At 44.7% G+C, this 19438-nt stretch overlaps 1 protein-coding gene across 2 annotated transcripts in view; it reads left to right on the top strand.

Annotated features, from left to right (window-relative positions):
- The window catches only part of scaper (S-phase cyclin A-associated protein in the ER), a 276817-nt gene extending 263947 nt beyond the window's left edge, over window positions 1-12870 (top strand). For both annotated transcript variants that reach the window (XM_078430095.1, XM_078430096.1), the window contains 3 exons: window positions 7019-7210; window positions 11800-11851; window positions 12479-12870. In XM_078430095.1, coding sequence (XP_078286221.1) covers window positions 7019-7210; window positions 11800-11851; window positions 12479-12585 — 351 coding nt within the window. In that variant the 3' untranslated portion in view covers window positions 12586-12870. The remainder of the gene's footprint in view (window positions 1-7018; window positions 7211-11799; window positions 11852-12478) is intronic.
- The last annotated feature ends 6568 nt before the right edge of the window (window positions 12871-19438 follow it).

Genomic DNA, 19438 nt, shown 5'->3' with positions numbered 1-19438 from the left:
GACATGAGACGAGTGAGTGCATCAACAAGGTGTATATTCACTGATATTCAGAGGAATGGCAGGTAGAAACGATAAAATCCTTACGGGACTAAACAGGTTAGGTTCAGAAAGTAGGTTCGCAATGGCGTGGGAGAAGGACCAGGGTTACAGCCGGGAAATCCAGGTGTGCTATTTAAAACGGAGATAAGAGATTTATTTTTCCCACCAAGAGGATGGTGAGCCTTTGGAATTCTCTCCCATGGAAGGCAATGAAGACCAAGTTATTAAGTGTATGAAAAAATGAGATTATAGTTCGTAATGATAAAGGGATCAAAGTGCCTGGGGAGAAGGCGAGAACAATGGGTAATAGGCCAGGTGCAAGAAGTTTGTAAGAAGGAATTGTAGATGCTGGTTTAAACAGAAGATAGACATTAAAAAACTGCAGGAACTCAGCAGGCCAGACCGCATCTCTGGAGAAAAGGAATAGGTGACATTTTGGGTCGAGACGATTCTTCAGACCAGTCTTCAAAGCTCAGTTACTACAGCTTTTTGTTTCTATCTTAGGTCCAAGAAATTGTTTGAGTCTTTTTGGACATTGCTGTGCTTTCAACTAGCGCATTTCCACATGATCAACTTGGCAGCTCAGAATTCCTTATTAGTGAATGTGCATCTAAAGCATTCTCGCAGAATGTCTTAGCTTTAGCCTATATCCTGGCGTGCAGCTGGGCAACTGGGCAACCTCGTCTCTGAACCTAACCCTCTGAAGAAGGGTCTCAACCTATTCCTTCTCTCCAGAGATGCTGCCTGTCCCGCTGAGATACTCCAGCATTTTGTGTCTATCTTCACGATAAATCACACATCATCTTGACTTGGAAATATCACCAAATTCAGCATCCTTAAACACCTTTGCCTCAAAGCACAGTACTTTGGAGACCTTTGAACAATCTTTAATTTGACTTATCGGACTTCAATATTATATCTTGCACTGAATGTTGTCGTCTTTATCTGTGAACCCTGGACTGCTTGATTGAATTCATGTACGGACTTTTCTTTGACTGGATAGCAGGCAAAAAAAAATTCACTGTACCTCAGTTCACATGACAGTAATAAACCAAACTAAACAGGGTTTCAGGGAATGTTTCATCGTCAACTATTTGAGCACAGAAATGGACAATACACGCTAGCCTTGTCATTGAAGTCAACATCACATGTTTCGATACTTAGACAAAAGATATGAGATATTGGAACACGAGTTCAATTGTCTACTATAACAAGAAGGTTTTGTGAAACATTTCAAAGGTTTCAAAGGTCTTTTATTGTCACGTGTACCAATTAAGGTACAGTGATATGCTAATTACCATACAGCCACACTAAAAAAAGCAACAAGACACACAACTACATAAAAGTTAACATAAACATCCACCACAGCAGATTCCCCACATTCCTCACTGTGATGGAAGGCAATAAAGTCTAATCATCTCCCCTCACTTTTCTCCCACGGTCGGGGCAGTCGAAGCAACTGTCGGGGCGGCCGAAGCTTCCTTGTCGGGGCAATCAAAGCTCCCGCATTAGGGCGATCAAAGCTCCCGCGCCAGGGCGGTCGAAGCTCCTGCGGTTTGGAGTTTCCGAAGTCAGCCTCTGACCAGAGACCGCGGCCTACACGATGTTAAAGACTGCAGGCACCCGCGGTGGAGCTCAGAGGTCGATCCCTGGCAAAGGGATGGCGGGCTCCGCAATGTTAAAGTCCAGCAGCTCTCACGGTGGAGCTCTCGAAGTCGGTCTCTAGCAAAGGCCGCCAGCTACTCGATGTTAGGCCGCAGTGCGGACGGAGGTACGATACGGAGAAAAAAAACGCATCTCCATCGAGATAAAAGAGTAGAAAAAGTTTTAAAGGAGGAGAATGAGGCCGAGGTTTAGTGGGGGACTTCCGGTGTTCTGACTAGAGTGTTAAACACAAGGTAAAGGCTGGCACCCAACAACAACGATGAAACCATAGTTTATCTGATAAATCCATGTGAAGTTTGCATCGTTAATACCAACATTTATTTTTAAAAATCCAGTAATTATTTCATTTGAAAGGCGTACACTTTTTAAACCAAGACAACAATAACAGGTACGATAACAACATTTAAGGGACATTTGGACAGGTACATGGATACAAAAGAAAAGAAGGATGTGGGTCAAAAGCAGACAAATGGGACTAATGTTGATGGATATCTTGGTCGGCATGGGCGGGTTGGTCTGAAGGCACTGTTTCCGTGCTGTGTGACTCTGACTACTATTTGGTTAGTAACGGCACTTTATTCAACAATGAAGTTGCAAAATATTCACTGCTTCATTATTTCCTGGCACATTCTGAACCTACTATTGAAAACGCCAAACAATTCATCATTTACTGGGGGAAAAAATCACTTCATATTGACTTTACAGCGCAACACTTGCATTTTAATTGCATTTTCTTCTCCATTTTTTTCGTACTTTATTTTAAAAAAACTTGCATTTATAGAATGTCTATCATGATCTCAGGATGTCCCAAAGCACTTTACAGCCAATTAAGTACTTCTGAAGCGCGTTCAGTGTTATAGTGTAGGAAACATGGCAGCCAATTTGTGCACAGCTAGCCCCAATAAATGACATTTAATAACATCCAGATAATCTGTTCTAGCAATGTTGGTGGAGGGATAAACATAATCCAGTGCACTGGGGAGAACTACTCTGTTCTACTTCAAAATAGTGTCTCGGGATCTTTTAATGCTGTAGCCCACAGGACAAACAAAATGTAAAGCGGTGGAAATATATCGAATGGCTTTAAACCATTTCTGATGAAGGATTCCTGCTAAGATGTTATCTTATCCTTTCCTGCCATAGCTGGTAGTATTTTCTCTGTTTTTAATCCCATGTTATGCCACCTGAACCTGTCTCAACCCAGTAAACACTGTGTTCGTTTTCCAACTGATTCAGAGCACTGATCGTGCCCGATTTCTGATTTCATCTTTTTTACAGTACGTTTGGATATCGTTTTGTTCGCTCCCCTTTAATCTCGCGCCATAAATCACTGCCCGCTCGGTCTTCAGTGTCTTGCACCGTATGCAGCGCTAAGTCGTGTGTCGCATATTGTTGCCTGTTATATTTTACAACCCTTGGCAGCGGGTCTCTCACTCTCGTGCCTGAAACTTGGATTTGTTTACTTGCATTCTTACAACTCAAGTACATGATCAGTGGGCCCGTATATTCTGCAGCAGCTGTTAAAAAATCCTTTGAAAGAAATCTTGTAAAGCTCTGAAACTTATGTTGTCACAGGCTCCTTTGTTTCGTGCAGCACCTCTGGCTTTAATTTGGGTGGTAGTCAGTGTGAGTGGTTACGCCTGGAAAGGTTGTGCTTTCCCAATCCACAATTTACAATCCCGAGCTGCAGTTTTACTGCTCCTCCAGGCCTGGCCCTGCCTACCTCCCATGCTGAAGAAAGACTGTTCCTGGGCAATTTATGTTTCCTTATTGTTCATTGGTAATCAACCTAACCTGGGAGTGATTTGATTTTAATATCAGTTAGTTGAATTTAATGACTTGATTGAAAAGGTTCTGTAGAACTAACAGGATGTGGGCACAGCGAGGTTCCATTAGTGGTATTGCTTCATTTCTTAATGCGCGCGAGTCTCTCTGTAAACTTGGCCTGCTTTATGACAAGTCCCATTAGTCTAAACAGTCTTACTCTTGGACTCTGCTGAGCTGATGAGAGAACTGATAAGAAAAGCGAATGGCGACATTGCTGGAATTTTTTTGAAGTCCCCTCTCCCTCCCCCCCACCACCACATGCCCAACAACACCTTCCCTTCCCCCTCCAACACATGCCCAACACCGCCTCCAACGCCACCTCTTTTCGATCGCTGCTTGCTTTTTAACGTAGGATGCAGTAAAATCTCTGTAGAACGCAGGGATAACTGCCCAGTATTCTTCATGCAGAAAACTGATGCTACATTTGGTGGGTCGAGGGGGAAGGAACAGGAGTTTAATTGGGTACCGCTGTGACTTTGGAGACCAAGGCTATTCATGCATCATTAGGTTCGGTCAACTTGGCTGCTAAAAGGTTGGAGGCGGGGGGAAAGGCACACTGGAAAGATTTTTTTTTCAGGTTCACAAAGGTCACTTTTCTGAAAGGAGTCATAAAATGTACATGAAATAATCCAAGAGCAATGGCTCTTTTGTGGGCTTTTATCATGAAGCGTTTGACCGATTGTCTGTTCAGCCTCTCAGAAACAGCGTCGAAAAACTACTGTACACAGGCTACTCAGAATTCCAGCCGCAGCCTATCAATGACTTGTACCGATTTGCCTTTACCTTTTGCGTTCAATTTTCCAGTGCCCAATTCTCAGAATCTTATTTCACAGTGTTATTTCCTGCAATTCTGATCTTAAAAGAGAGTGAAATTGCATCCTTGGCATTTGAAAAGCTTTGCTTGTCGCACATGCACAATAAGATAAGATGGGCTGAAGTTAGTTTGGCTGCTGTCAAGGAGCTGCAAAGTTTACCATGTAGAAGTTGTCGAGTAAGAGTTAGAACACAGCATCTCCTTGCCAGCGAATAAGCAAAGTCTAGTTGATACAAAAAGTCACTCAATTGTCCATATTATCTATATACTAAAACTCTCGTTTGTTTGTTCGTGAACTACAGCCAAAACGGTACACAATAGCGTGACAATTTTAGGCCCACCTTACTCACCGTCGTCCCATTGGTGCTAATGGAAGTAGTTTCATTGAAATCGGTGTTATGTTTTTTAAGTTATTCACATTTTAAAGTTTAAATCTATCTCCTAGGGAGGAAGGGGGGGGGCGGTAGGGAGGAGGAGGGGGGAGGATAAGGGGGGTTGAGGGGGGAGGGAGGGGGGAGAAGAGGGTGCTGCACCAATACAGGAGAGGTTTGGGCCCAGAAGGTCCACTTAGTCTAGTTACTAAGAAAATTGGGATCAAATATCCTGAAATCCAATCTGAAGTGCACAAAGATTCCCATAGGATTGTGAATCCTTTCAACAACAGTTCAGTGTTGTTTGTGTAAAATACATATTGCCATCAGCATTGCAATCGCGATACTTTCTCTCCGGAGATGCTGCCTGACCTGCTGAGTTACTCCAGCAATTTTGTGATACCTCAGTATTGCAATCAGTAACTGATTAGATGATTTACTTGCTAGGTAGTGTGGTGAAGAGAGTGATTTTTTTCCCCAAAAATAGAACAATATATTTGAACATTGGAATAACTGGGGAAAGCAATAAATAAACTCCAACTCTCTTTAATGTTCTCCCCATTGATTTGAAGGCTCAGAATTTAGTTGAGGTAAAATCTGAAAATGCTGGAAACACTCAGGAGGTCAGGCAGCATCTGTGGAAAAAGAAACAGAATTAATGTTTCAGGTTGAAAATCCTACAGCAGAATTCCAGAAGGGTCCATTTACAGGAGTGTTAGCAGGACTCTAGTAAGTTACCCAAATAGCCATTTTTTTAATACAAGCCTAGAAGATGAATGTCTCTCCATTATTTGACTGCAAAGCATCACATCTGTCCTATTTGTAAGAAGGAACTGCAGATGCGGGTTTAAAAACAAAGATAGACACAAATTTTGTCTTCTCTATATTAACTTTATTAACTTTATTTATATGCTGTAACTGTAATTCTTTTTTGTGCACAATCCGCAGGCATTGCCACTTTCATTTCACTGCACATTGTGTATGTGTATGTGACAAATAAACTTGACTTGACTTGAAATAGCTGGAGAAACTCAGCGGGACAGGCAGCATCTCTGGAGAGAAGGAATCTGTCCTCTTTGTTCTCACCTGACAGGTGAATTCCCAACATGTGCTGGAGTAGCAATTGAGATAAGAAAAGCTGATTAATTTTCCATACCTCACCCAGAATACGACTCTGCTGACTATCAGATTAACAATAATTCATTTAATTAAGAATAAGGAATTGGAACTCTTGCAACAGCTAGTGGAACGGTTGCCGCAAATGCCTTCATGGCCCAGGGCTGTTTAAAGGTTATTGTACCGCAGAATGGAACATTCCAGAGCTGTTTCCTCTGCCCTGTCATGCGTGACCTCTGACCTTTCTTCCACTGAAGCGGTCATTTGGAGGTAACCACTTCCCTACTCTGGCATCTGCGTTGTCTCGTATCCCATTTTGTTGCCATTGACACGGTGCTAAACAGCGCAAGGTAAGGACATTCCCGCTTGTAGCTGTGTGCTCTACTAGTCTCTGTCCTAACCACTTTAATAGCACAGAAACACAAAGGGTTTACATGTAAGAGGCAGCACACACTCAAAGCGACAGGAATTGTCAAACAGCTCAGGGTTGAGGTGATAAAGATAGAAATAATACAGGTAAGTAAATTAAAGTGAAGAGTTGTGAAACCCGGTTGCCATCTAAAGAAGGGTCTCGATCCGAAACATCACACATTCCTTCTCTCCAGAGATGCTAACTGTCCCGTTGAGTTACTCCAGCATTTTGTGTCTACTGCTGAAATTAACCTAATTGTCTTCTGAACCTGCTGGTATCATGTGCATTTTCACCACTCTCACCCCCTATATCATTGAACCAAAATTTGTGTGTGCTTTTCTTTAACATGATCAACATTTTGTGGTCACCTGCACACAGTCCTCCAGGTATGGTCTCACCAATGAAGCACAAACTTCCACTTTGATGTTCATATCCCCCAGCAATAAATGATAACGTTCTTTTGTCCTCTTTTAAATCATGCATCTCAGAGTTCGGCAAACTCTCCATTTAGGTCATATTAATTGCTGTTCCTGTTATACTTCTGAAACTGTGAGGCCGACTACAACATGAGAAATGGTCGAGCATGAAGAGTTTCCGTCTTTTACGGGCTACAAGGCAGAGAAGATAGAAAACAGAGGCTCTCTGGCAATAGTGCTCATGGGGAGAGTAATTACAGGCGTGATGTGTATATAATAAATCCAATCAATGAAGTTTGTATATTATAAATTCTCCTGCTGATTTTTTTTAACTGTTTTATGAACTGCTTTCTTTCAGGTGACAGTGCAGTCAGGTCGGCATCCCACGGTGCTGCAGAAGCTTTGCCAGCTGCCTTTTCAATACTTCAGTGACCAGCGTCTGATCAAAGTCCTGTTCCCGACACTGATCACGGCTTGTTACAACAACCGGCAGAACAAAGTCATCCTGGAGCAGGAGATGAGCTGCATTCTGCTGGCGACCTTTATCCAGGTAAACGTGTATGTCTGGCGCTCTTTAGTGTTCGCCACATTGTAATTATGTTCAGAATTCTCTGTAAAGCGTTATCCAACACAGATAACATCCCCTCCTCAGACCATCCCAGTCGCTTGTGTGTAGGACGGAACCGAAGATAGACACAAAAAGCTGGAGTAATTCAGCGAGTCAGGCAGCATCTCAGGAGAGAAAGAACGGGTGTCGTTTTGGAATGAGACCCTTCTTCAGGCTGAAAGTCACGGGAAAGGGAAACCAGAGATACAGCACAGAAACAGGCCCTTCGGCCCACCGGGTCTGTGCCGCCCAGCGATCCTCGCACATTAACACTATCCTATATCCTGTACCCACTACGGACAATTTCTTTTACATTTATCAAGCCAATTAACCTACATACCTGTACGTCTTTGGAGTGTGGGAGGAAACCGAAGATCTCGGAGAAAACCCACTTAGGTCATGGGGAGAACGTACAAACTCCGTACAGACGGCGCCCGTAGTCAGGATCGAACCCGAGTCTCCGGCGCTGCATTCGCTGTAAGGCAGCAACTCTACCGCTGCGCCACCGTGATATGGAGCAATATAAAGAACAATGAATGAAAGATATGCAAAAAAGTAACGATGATGAAGGAAACAGGTCATTGTTGGCTGTTTGTTAGGTGAAAACGAGAAGCTGGTGTGCCTTGGTTGGGGGAGGGATTGAGGGAGAGAGAATGCCGGGGTTACTTGAAGTCAATATTCATACCACTGGGCTGTAAGCTGCTCAAGCAAAATATGAGACTTATGTCACTTCTGTCCCATTCCCACATTGACCTATGCACTTGAGGCCCAATGCAAACTAGCAGAGTGACACATAATCTGCCTACTCTACGACCCAACTAATTCTCCAATTTAAGCCCTTCCCCTCTCTCTCTCTCTCTCTCACCTTCTGATGTATCCACATTCTCCCATTTTCGTTCCCTTTCCCATGTCCTCCTGCCTTATTCCCCCTGCAGCCCCACTTCCCACATTTCTGTTCCCTTCCTGGTTCCACCCAACCACTACCCAGATATTTCACCCATTAGATCCCCTCCACATCTGGTTCAATTTCCCCATCATCTCTCCCTTAACGGTTCCTATTATCACCTTCCTGACTAATCAGATTTCTGTAGGGTAGCCTTAGTGTTCCTGCTTAGCAACCTCTGGCAGCGTCATGCTCCACCCTCAAGTCCGTCCCTCCTCCAAAGTGGTCCCGACCCGAAATGTCGCCTATCCATGTTCTCCAGAGATGCTGCCTGTCCAGCTGAGTTACTCCAGCACTCTGTGTTATGTTCAAGATTCCAGCATCTGCATTTCCTTGTGTTTCCAATCCTGATGCAGGTTAATGACCTGAAACGTCGACCATTCCTTCCCGCCCCCCTCCCCACAGATGCTGCTTGACCTGCCGAATTCCTCCAGCTAAGCACAAAGTACTGGAGGAACTCAGTATCTGTGCAGGGAATGGACAAATGACATTTCTGGCCAAGACCCATCTTCCTGAAACCTCCCGACTCGAAATGTTACCTATCCATGTTGTCCAGAGATGCTTCCTGACCCATCGGGTTACTCCAGCACTTTGTGCCTTTGTTTTTGGCTTCCGTCCGCCTTTTTTTCCTTGTCTGCTTCCACCTGTTAGCCACCTGTCTGCCAACTGCTGCCCCCCATCTGTCGTCTTCACCTGACTCCATCTCACCATCACCATTCACCCTCCTTGGTCCACATCACCTGCTGGCCATGCCTCACTATTCCCCTCTCCTCTTTATACTGGCTGTCTTTCCTCTCCACTTAATCCTAATGCAGGTCATCTACCCAAATTATTGGCCTTCTTCCCCCGCCCCAAAGATATTGCTTGTCTCACTAAGTACCTCCAGCACGTTGATTTTTGCCGTCGATTCCAGCATTCACTACCTTCTTGGATTCTTTTTATCAAGAAGAGGACTTGATGTAGTGCTGATAAAACCGTGGAAATTTAGGTTCTAAAGGTTTTTAATTGGTTTGATTCCTCTGCTTTTAACAGGGGTACAATTACATTTTATTGCAGGCCTCGGATAGTGTAGTTCTCCAAGAATTACCTTATTTCAAAGTCTGGATGGCATCTAATTAGGGTGTTGGTTACCTTTGCACCAAATAGATTTTGTAAGTTGGTACCAATGTAAATGCCTACATCCCGGTTATAGAGTCATAGAGTGATACAGCATGGAAACAGGCCCTTCGGCCCAACTTGTCCACACCAACCAACATGGCCAAGCTACACTAGTCCCACCTGCCCGCCCTTGGCCCGTATCCCTCCAAAACTATCCTATCCATGTACCTGTCTAACTGTTTCTGAAATGTTCCTAATCCTCTGGCAGCTTGTTCCATACCCCCACTGCCCTTTGTTTGCCCTCAGATTTATATTAAATCTTTTCCCTTTCACCTTAAACCTTTGTCATCTTGTCCTTGATTCACCTACTCTGGGCAAGAGACTCTGTGCATCAACCCGATCTATTCCTCTCATGATTGTATACACCTCTATAAGATCACCCCTCATCCTCCTGCACTCCAAGAAATAGAGTCCCAGCCTACTCAACCTCTCCCTACAGCTCAGACCCTCTAGTCCTGGCAACATCCTCGTAAATCTTCTCTTGTACCCTTTTCAGCTTGTAAGGGTACTTATGGTTACTTATGGTGTCACAGCTATCATTGTTACTCAAATGTATTTTTGTTACACTTTTAATTTCCCTTAAACAAATGCAACCTATTGCATTTATAATCAATGCATTGATATCATCATCATATCATCATATATATACAGCCGGAAGCAGGCCTTTTCGGCCCTCCAAGTCCGTGCCGCCCAGCGATCCCCGTACATTAACACTATCCTACACCCACTAGGGACAATTTTTACATTTACCCAGCCAATTAACCTACATACCTGTACGTCTTTGGAGTGTGGGAGGAAACCGAAGATCTCGGAGAAAACCCACGCAGGTCACGGGGAGAACGTACAAACTCCTTACAGTGCAGCACCCGTAGTCAGGATCGAACCTGAGTCTCCGGCGCTGCATTCGCTGTAAAGCAGCAACTCTACCGCTGCGCTACCGTGGATAAGCATGTTTTCTTTAACCCTGGATAACAACGTTAGGATTACGATAAGCATTTTACACTCTCTGATAATATGTATTCCTAGCCACAAAGACCTTAAACAACCGTTGCTTTCTTTATATTATAAAAAAGGACACATCTTGCTGGAGTAACTCAGCGAGTCGGGCAGCATCTCTGCAGAACGTGGATGGGTGATATTTTGGGTTAGGACACTTCGTCAGACTGATTGTGGGAGTGGGGTAGCAGGTAACAGGTAGTCAGGAGGGATATGAGTCCACTTATTACCTGTCACGCTTTGTCCTGCCTCCTCCCTTCTAGCATTCTTCCCCACCCACCACAATCAACCTGAAACATTACCCATTCATGTTCTCCAGAGATGCTACCTGACCCGCTGAGTTTCTCCAGTACTTTGTGTCCTTATGGGTAAACCACCGTCTGCAGTTCCTTATTTCTGCATTCTGCGTTATACTATGCTATTTTGCTTCGACACAGTGTCATGCCAAATGCAATGATTGTATTGATTGCAATATTTCTAAAAGTATGTAGTCTATGATATCAAAAATAGGCAGAATGGAAAAAGTAGAAACACGTAAAAGATTAAATAAAAATGCACAATGAATATAATGACAATAGACAATAGGTGCAGGAGTAGGCCATTCAGCCCTTCGAGCCAGCACCGCCATTCAATGCGATCATGGCTGATCACTCTCAATCAGTACCCCGTTCCTGCCTTCTCCCCATACCCCCTCACTCCGCTATCCTTAAGAGCTCTATCCAGCTCTCTCTTGAAAGCATCCAACGAACTGGCATCCACTGCCTTCTGAGGCAGAGAATTCCACACCTTCACCACTCTCTGACTGAAAAAGTTCTTCCTCATCTCCGTTCTAAATGGCCTACCCCTTATTCTTAAACTGTGGCCCCTTGTTCTGGACTCCCCCAACATTGGGAACATGTTTCCTGCCTCTAATGTGTCCAATCCCCTAATTATCTTATATGTTTCAATAAGATCCCCCCTCATCCTTCTAAATTCCAGTGTATACAAGCCTAATTGCTCCAGCCTTTCAACATACGACAGTCCCGCCATTCCGGGAATTAACCTAGTGAACCTACGCTGCACGCCCTCAATAGCAAGAATATCCTTCCTCAAATTTGGAGACCAAAACTGCACACAGTACTCCAGGTGCGGTCTCACCAGGGCCCGGTACAACTGTAGAAGGACCTCTTTGCTCCTATACTCAACTCCTCTTGTTATGAAGGCCAACATTCCATTGGCTTTCTTCACTGCCTGCTGTACCTGCATGCTTCCTTTCAGTGACTGATGCACTAGGACACCCAGATCTCGTTGAACATCCCCTCTTCCTAACTTGACACCATTCAGATAATAATCTGCCTTGCTATTCTTACTTCCAAAGTGAATAACCTCACACTTATCTACATTAAACTGCATTAAACTACATTAAACAATACTGTGTTTTTTTTTTCTTGCTTAGGATTTTGCGCAGAGTTCAAGTCAGACGGACAATAAGACTTCTCACCAGACAGGTGTGTATCTCAGATTTATTTTTTGCAATCAGCCTCCCGCTTCTGTCTCCCAACGCCATGTTACCTGCTGAAGGTGGCGCACCGGTAGAGTTGCTGCCTTACAGCGAATGCAGCGCCAGAGACTCGGGTTGGATCCTGACTACGGGCGCCGTCTGTATGGAGTTTGTACGTTCTCCCCGTGACCTGCGTGGGTTTTCTCCGAGATCTTCGGTTTCCTACCACACTCCAAAGACGTACAGGTATGTAGGTTAATTGGCTGGGCAAATGTAAAAAATTGTCCTTAGTGTGTGTAGGATAGTGCCTGTTTCTGCGCTGTATCTCTAGAAAATCTAAACCCCACCTTACCAACCTTGCTCCATCATCCTTCAGCCCTTCGATCACCTACTGACTCCAAAGGTATCACAAAATGCTGGAGTAACTCAGCGAGTCAGGCAGCATCTCAGGAGAGAAGGAATGGGTGACGTTTCAGGTCGGGACCCCTCTTCAGACTGGCCCCGAATCGCCACTCACCTTCTCTTCATGCCGGCCACCTTCCCTCTCCACTCTCAGTCCTGACTGAGGTGACGTCACAAGCCCCAAGGTACAACAACGTTGACTTAACAATTAAATGCGGTCCTCTCATTTCAGTTGGAGCTCCTGGACCCCAAGACTACCTTGAATTCTCCAACCGATTTCCCCGGGAGATGTGGGAAGACGCCCGAAAATTCTTCCTGCAGAAAGAGGCCATTTGCTAAGGGGGATGGATGCTCAACACTAAAAAAAAAAATTGATTTAACAGTTAGTCTTGTAACTCATTCACTGATATTATGTTTCAGAACATACTCGTATGATTTGCACAAATTGTACATAGTACCTATTGTATATAAGATCTTCATTGTAATCACTTTTTGACAATTTTTTAAGTGAACCTTTCTAGCTTATGTGCAGAGAGAATAATCCATTTTGGTTTTGTTTGTTAGGGTGATAAAGCAGTCTCTTTGGGATTGCATAAATTAATTTTATTTATTAGAAGTCGGTTGGTGGCTCAAATTCACTGATGACACAATAAAATTATTTATTTTTCATCTGCATCTATGTGAATTGTGGAATGTGCGTTGTTGATCTCCATGTGTTAATTCCAAACGTGGATGAACTGCAAAGACTCGATGCACAAGGATGTAATGGACTGCAGCAAGGTGTTTAACCTAGTTACCCTTAGATGATGCGCTGTACCACCATTACAGAGGACATTAACTAGTCAACCATATTTTTCACACAAAGGGTGGTGGGTGTATGGAACGAGCTACCATAGGAGGTAGTTGAGGCAGGGACTATCACAACGTTTAAGAAACAGATACAGGTACATGGATAGGACAGGTTTGGAGGGATATGGGCCAAACGCAGGCAGGTGGGTCTAGTGTAGCTGGGACATGTTGACCGGTGTGGGCCGAACGGTCTGTTTCCACGCTCTACGACTCTATCTCTGTTGCATTCCACGGCAGGAACTGCCACAAATCACATTCCCACAAAAGTCAGTCAATTAATAAACTAAGCTGGAATTTTTTACTGTAAATGTGTCGAAAATCTACCCCACCATCGTGAGGGACAACCCTCAACATAGCCTTGGAATAAAAGGACGTACCTTCAGAAAGGAAGTGAGAAGGAATTTCGTTAGTCAGAGGGTGGTGAATCTGTGGAATTCATTGCCACAGATGGCTGTGAAGTCCAAGTCAATGGATATTTTTAAGGCGGAGATGGACAGATTCTTGATTAGTACGGGTGTCAGGGGTTATGGGGAGAAGGCAGGAGAATGGGATTGGGAGGGAAAGATAGATCAGCCATGATTGAATGGCGGAGTAGACTTGATGAGCCGAATGGCCTAAGTCTACTCCTATAACTTATGAATAAGGTGGACTGATGAGCCACAGTTTAATGCCTAGTCAGACAAGGGGGGATATCAAGTGGAACTAATATCAAGTAAGATGACAACGAGAAGCTTGAGTACAGGTAGTATACAGGTTAAATGAAAAGAGGAATAAGTACATTAAAATGAAAAAGAGTCTTTGTGTTTGAAATGGAAGAGAAAATATCTCAGACTTCTCTGAGCTTATCAAGGAATATTAGGGTAAAAGATCAACCATGGTCTAATTGAATGGCAGTGTGGGCAGACGAAGAACCAAATGGCCTTTGCTCGCTACTGTTTGTCATGTTGGTGTAACGAAGGAGAAACTGTTTTGTGGCACGAGGAACAGAGTTAAGGTTGTCAAATGAAGATCCAGATAGAAGATAAGTTTTAATGTAATAAAAAGGAACTGCCCATGCTGGTTTATACCAAATACTCACAAAATGCTGGAGTAACTCAGTCGGTCAGGCAGCATTTCTGGAGAACATTGAAAATCTGAAGAAGGGTCCTGTCCTGAAAGGTCACCTATCCATTTTCTCCAGAGATGCTGTCTAGCATTTTGTGTGTACCTACGAGGTAAGTTTTTTCTTTATACAGTGAATAGTTAAGATCTGCATACTAGAAGCAGGTCCAATAGTTACTTACACAATTGGATAAAGGGGTAAAATAAAAACAGAAAATTGCAAGAAAAACTCAGTCAGCCGGCATCTATGGAAAGAGAGAGCACATCAGGTTAAAGACCCTTTGGAATTGGATCAAGGGCTTTGTTTCACATAATAGGGAAAGGGCGAGGAGTGGGACTAATTTGTTCAAAGAGAAATGGCACACACACTGGACTGAACTCTCCTTGAGAGCCAAGATTAGCTGGTGGTCCCACTGCTAACCCACTCTCTGGCAAAGTTGAAGGAGAGCTTGGCTCAGATTCCAATGCAGCTGGGCACCCAGCCCAAGCTCATTGATCATATTATACGTGGAGAGAGCAAAGGAGTGCAAGCAACATTGTTGAATTTGCACTCGCGTGCCTTGCACCTTGCAGAGCCCCACAACCATAACCTCGGCTGCTGTCTGTGTGGAGTTTGCATGTTCTCCCTGTGACCACGTGGGTTTCCTCTAGGTGCTCTGGTTTCCCACACAGCCCCCCAAAAAATACAGGTTGGTAGGTTAATTGGCCTCTGTAAAAATAAATTGCCCTTACTGTGTAGCTGAGAGGTAGAATCTGAGGGGAGTTGATGACAATATGGAGAGAATAAATCAGGATTCGATGAGTGTTAACCGGTGATTGATAGTTGGCATGGACTTGGCATGGGCTGAAGGGCCTGTTTCCATGCTGTATCTCTCTCTGACTATGACATCTGTGGGAAAGGAGGGGCAGAAATTGGGAACAAAGGCATATTGACAAAAATATTACAGATATATGACTGTTTATAGATGGCGGAAGTAACGTGTTTACAATCCAAGTTTTTATAGTTTTTATGTCAACACATCATTCAGATCACCTGTGTGAGTGTTTCCAGTGCAAATACTGTGACCTTAAGCTGGAAATTGTGCAGAGGAGTGAGTTGATCACAGGGAAGAACTCTTATAGAAAAAAGAGTCCATTCAGCCCATCCAGCCTGTACACAATTTGTGCAAAAGATGGGATGCAGAGCAACATTGTTGAATTTGCACACACGTGTCAAAGTGTTGCACCTTGCAGAGCCCCACAACCCTAACCTCGGCTGCTGTCTGTGTGGAGTTTGCAGGTTCTCCCTGTGACCACGTGGGTTTCCTCTAGGTGCTCCGGTTTCCCACATTCCATTTCTCAGCACTTTCTCCGTGAACCTTAAATATTTCTCTCTGGACAATTTATTTTCCTTTTGAAAGTAACATAGTCATAGATTCATACAGCTTGGAAACATGCCATTCGGTCTAATTTACCCACACCAGCCAAAATGTCCCAGCTACACCAGTCCCACCTGCCCATGTTTGGTCCATATCCTGCCAAGCCTCTCCTATCCATGTACCTGTCTAACTGTTTCTTAAACATTGGGATAGTCCCAGCCTCAACTACCTCCTCTGGCAGCTTGTTCCATACACCCACCACCCTTTGTGTGAGTTGCCCATCAGATTCCTATCAAACCTTTTCCCCTTCACCTTAAACCTATGTCCTCTGGTCCTCAATTCACCGACGCTGGGCAAGAGACTGCATCTACCCGATCTATTCCTCTCGTAATTTTATACACTATCAGTAAAAGTCGAATTTGCTTCCAATCCTCCTTCCACATTATGAATTCCAGGTGATTATAATCTTTGATTTCTTCCCTTATTCTTTTGCCAATCAGTTAACTTCTCTGGTTGTCAAACATTTGGCTGTGGAAAAGAAATAATTTCTCTCGGGCAACCTGTCAAATTCTTCTGTTATCTCAGTTGTGATTAGCACAGCTATCTTAATATAGACCTTGGATAAACACAAAAAGCTGGAGTAACTCAGCAGGTCAGACAGCAGCTCTGGCGGAAAGGAATAGGTGATGTTTCGGATCGAGACCCTTCTTCAGACCCTATCTTTGCGTCTATCTTTGGTTTAAACCAGAATTTGCAGTTCCTTCTTACACTGGAGTACTGTGTACAGTTTTGGTCTCCAAATTTGAGGAAGGATATTCTTGCTATTGAGGGCGTGCAGCGCAGGTTTACTAGGTTAATTCCCGGAATGGCGGGACTGTCACATGTTGAAAGACTGGAGCGACTAGGCTTGTATACACTGGAATTTAGAAGGATGAGAGATCTTATCGAAACGTATAAGATTATTAAGGGGTTGGACACGTTAGAGGCAGGAAACATGTTCCCAATGTTGGGGGAGTCCAGAACAATGGGCCACAGTTTAAGAATAAGGGGTAGGCCATTTAGAACTGAGATGAGGAAAAACTTTTTCAGTCAGAGAGTTGTGAATCTTTGGAATTCTCTGCCTCAGAAGGCAGTGGAGGCCAATTCTCTGAATGCATTCAAGAGAGAGCTAGATAGAGCTCTTTAGGATAGCGGAGTCAGGGGGTATGGGGAGAAGGCAGGAACGGGGTACTGATTGAGAATGATCAGCCATGATCACATTGAATGGCGGTGCTGGCTCGAAGGGCCGAATGGCCTCCTCCTGCACCTGTTGTCTATTGTCTTATCATAGACGTTCTTATTTCTAAACGCAGGCCAATTCAATACCAATATTGAAAAGTAGCTACGAGGAACTACAGATTATGATTTAGAAAACTGGTTTACCAATATTTACTATTCGCAGTGAGTGATGTGGGCATTTGGCAATTATCATATCATATCATATATATACAGCCGGAAACAGGCCTTTTCGGCCCTCCAAGTCCGTGCCGCCCAGTGATCCCCGTACATTAACACTATCCTACACCCACTAGGGACAATTTTTACATTTACCCAGCCAATTAACCTACATACCTGTACGTCTTACAGTGCAGCACCCGTAGTCAGGATCGAACCTCAGTCGACGGCGCTGCATTCGCTGTAAAGCAGCAACTCTACCGCTGCGCTACCGTGCCGCCCAGGAATGTTGGTGAAAAATTGACACAAGTGGGTCAAGTATGTGAACTTTCAGCAAGAGGTGTGAGCACTGAAAATTTCAGGGATTGGATTCCAGGGTTCAGAACCCAGATAGCTGAAGACAGGTGTGCAGGAGGGAACTGCAGATGCTGGTTTACACCGAAGATAGACACAAAATGCTGGAGTGACTCTCTGGGGGGAAAAAGGAATGAGAGACCTTTCAGGTCGAGACCCTTCAGCTTCGTCATTTTGTGTCTATTTTAGTTGAAGACAGGATTGGAATTAAAATAAGGAGTGGTCGGAGAATTTTAAATTTTCGGCAGAGATCTGAAATGGTCTCCAAGCCTCCGGCGTTAGTGGGATATTTATTGTCAGAGAGTGAATAAAGTTCATTACAAAGCCAGGAAACTAATCTTTGGATACATTCCTGGGTGGCGAACCTGGGCTTAACTGCGCTTAACTGGGGAGCTGAGGTCCTGGTTATGATATTTAGCTGGGTTACCTCCCGCCTTAGTGCTTCAGAGAGAACTAATGTACAACTTATGAGCGAGGCTTTTGTCGGGAATAGAGGTTGTGTGGATTTTTTTGCCCAGTTTGCTAAACGTCCATGAGGTGCCTGAGGCCGGTGATAGGTTGTAGCTGTGATCTTCCGTCTGGTGATCTGTCCTTTTACCGGGAGGACCGAGGTCTAGACAACCCCGGATCTGCAAGCAGAGAAGGTAAGAGGGAGGAGCAGCTGTGGGCAGGGGTGGGGGAGGGAGGAGAGATGGGGATGGTCAAGGCGGGGCTGCATAATACTGAGACGGCCCAATAATCCCTGGTACCGGCCCAACAGGAGCGTACCTGGAAATGAAGCGGCCGGGGTGAGGGTGGAGGGGGATGGGAGAAGGGGTGATGGTTGAATGTGGAGGGTTGGTAGAGTAAAGGTAGAGTGGGCAAGGGCGAAGGAATGAGGAGAGAGGGGGAGTAGTGAAGGGGTGGGGGAATGAGGGTGGATGGAATAGACAATAGGTGCAGGAGGAGGCCATTCGGCCCTTCGAGCTAGCACCACCATTCAATGTGATCATGGCTGATCATTCTCAATCAGTACCCCGTTCCTGCCTTCTCCCCATACCCCCTGACTCCGCTATCCTTAAGAGCTCTATCCAGCTCTCTCTTGAATGCATTCAAAGAATTGGCCTCCACTGCCTTCTGAGGCAGAGAATTCCACAGATTCACAACTCTCTGACTGAAAAAGTTTTTCCTCATCTCCGTTCTAAATGGCCTACCCCTTATTCTTAAACTGTGGCCCCTTGTTCTGGAATCCCCCAACATTGGGAACATGTTTCCTGCCTCTAACGTGTCCAACCTCCTAATAATGAGGATGGGGGGAGAGTGGGTGGGAGAATGAGAAGGGGGAGTGAGGATTGGAGGGTGAGGGGAGATGATAGGGAGGGCAGGGGGATGTGGGGGAATGAGGAGGGGGAGTTTTAATTAAGGGTAAAACTCAATTGGAGTCATACAGCAGGGAAGCAGGCCCTTCGGCCCACCCTCAACCACACCGACAAAGATGCCCCATCTGCGCTAGTCCCACCAACCTGCGTTTGGTCCACATCCTTCTAAACCATTCCTATCCACGTACCCGTCCAAATGTTGTTGTAATACCTGCCCCAACTACCTCGTATGGCAGTATAAGAAAATAACTGCAGATGCTGATACAAATGGAAGGTATTTATTCACAAAATGCTGGAGTAACTCAGCAGGTCAGGCAGCATCTCAGGAGAGAAGGAATGGGTGACGTTTCGGGTCGAGACCCTTTTACAGACCTCCTATGGCAGCTCGTTACATACACCCACCAACCACCCTTGTGTGTAAGAAGTTTCCCCTCAGGTTCCTATTCAATCTCCCCCCCACTCACCTTATACCTGTGTCTTCTGGTTTTTGATGATCCTACCCTTGGTAAAATAGACTGTGTGCGTGCATGTTCACCCTAGTTGCGTGTAATTGACTTTTTTTTAACAACAACCCGCTGGTTTCTTGATTACCATTGGTGACAGTAACATTTTCATTCGATGTTGACTAAACCCCCCCCCCCTCTATCCTGCTCGCTCCCGGACATGCAAGGGGCCGCCAAGCCGGGGAATCTATTCCACATCCCAACTGCTAGCTGTGTAATATTGGCGCTGTGAAAA

The sequence above is a fragment of the Rhinoraja longicauda genome, chromosome 38, assembly GCF_053455715.1.
Source record: "Rhinoraja longicauda isolate Sanriku21f chromosome 38, sRhiLon1.1, whole genome shotgun sequence".
NCBI classification, from domain to species: Eukaryota; Metazoa; Chordata; class Chondrichthyes; order Rajiformes; family Arhynchobatidae; genus Rhinoraja; species Rhinoraja longicauda.
The sequence above is the reverse complement of the archived record's forward strand: the minus strand, read 5'-3'. Positions and strand labels throughout refer to the sequence as shown.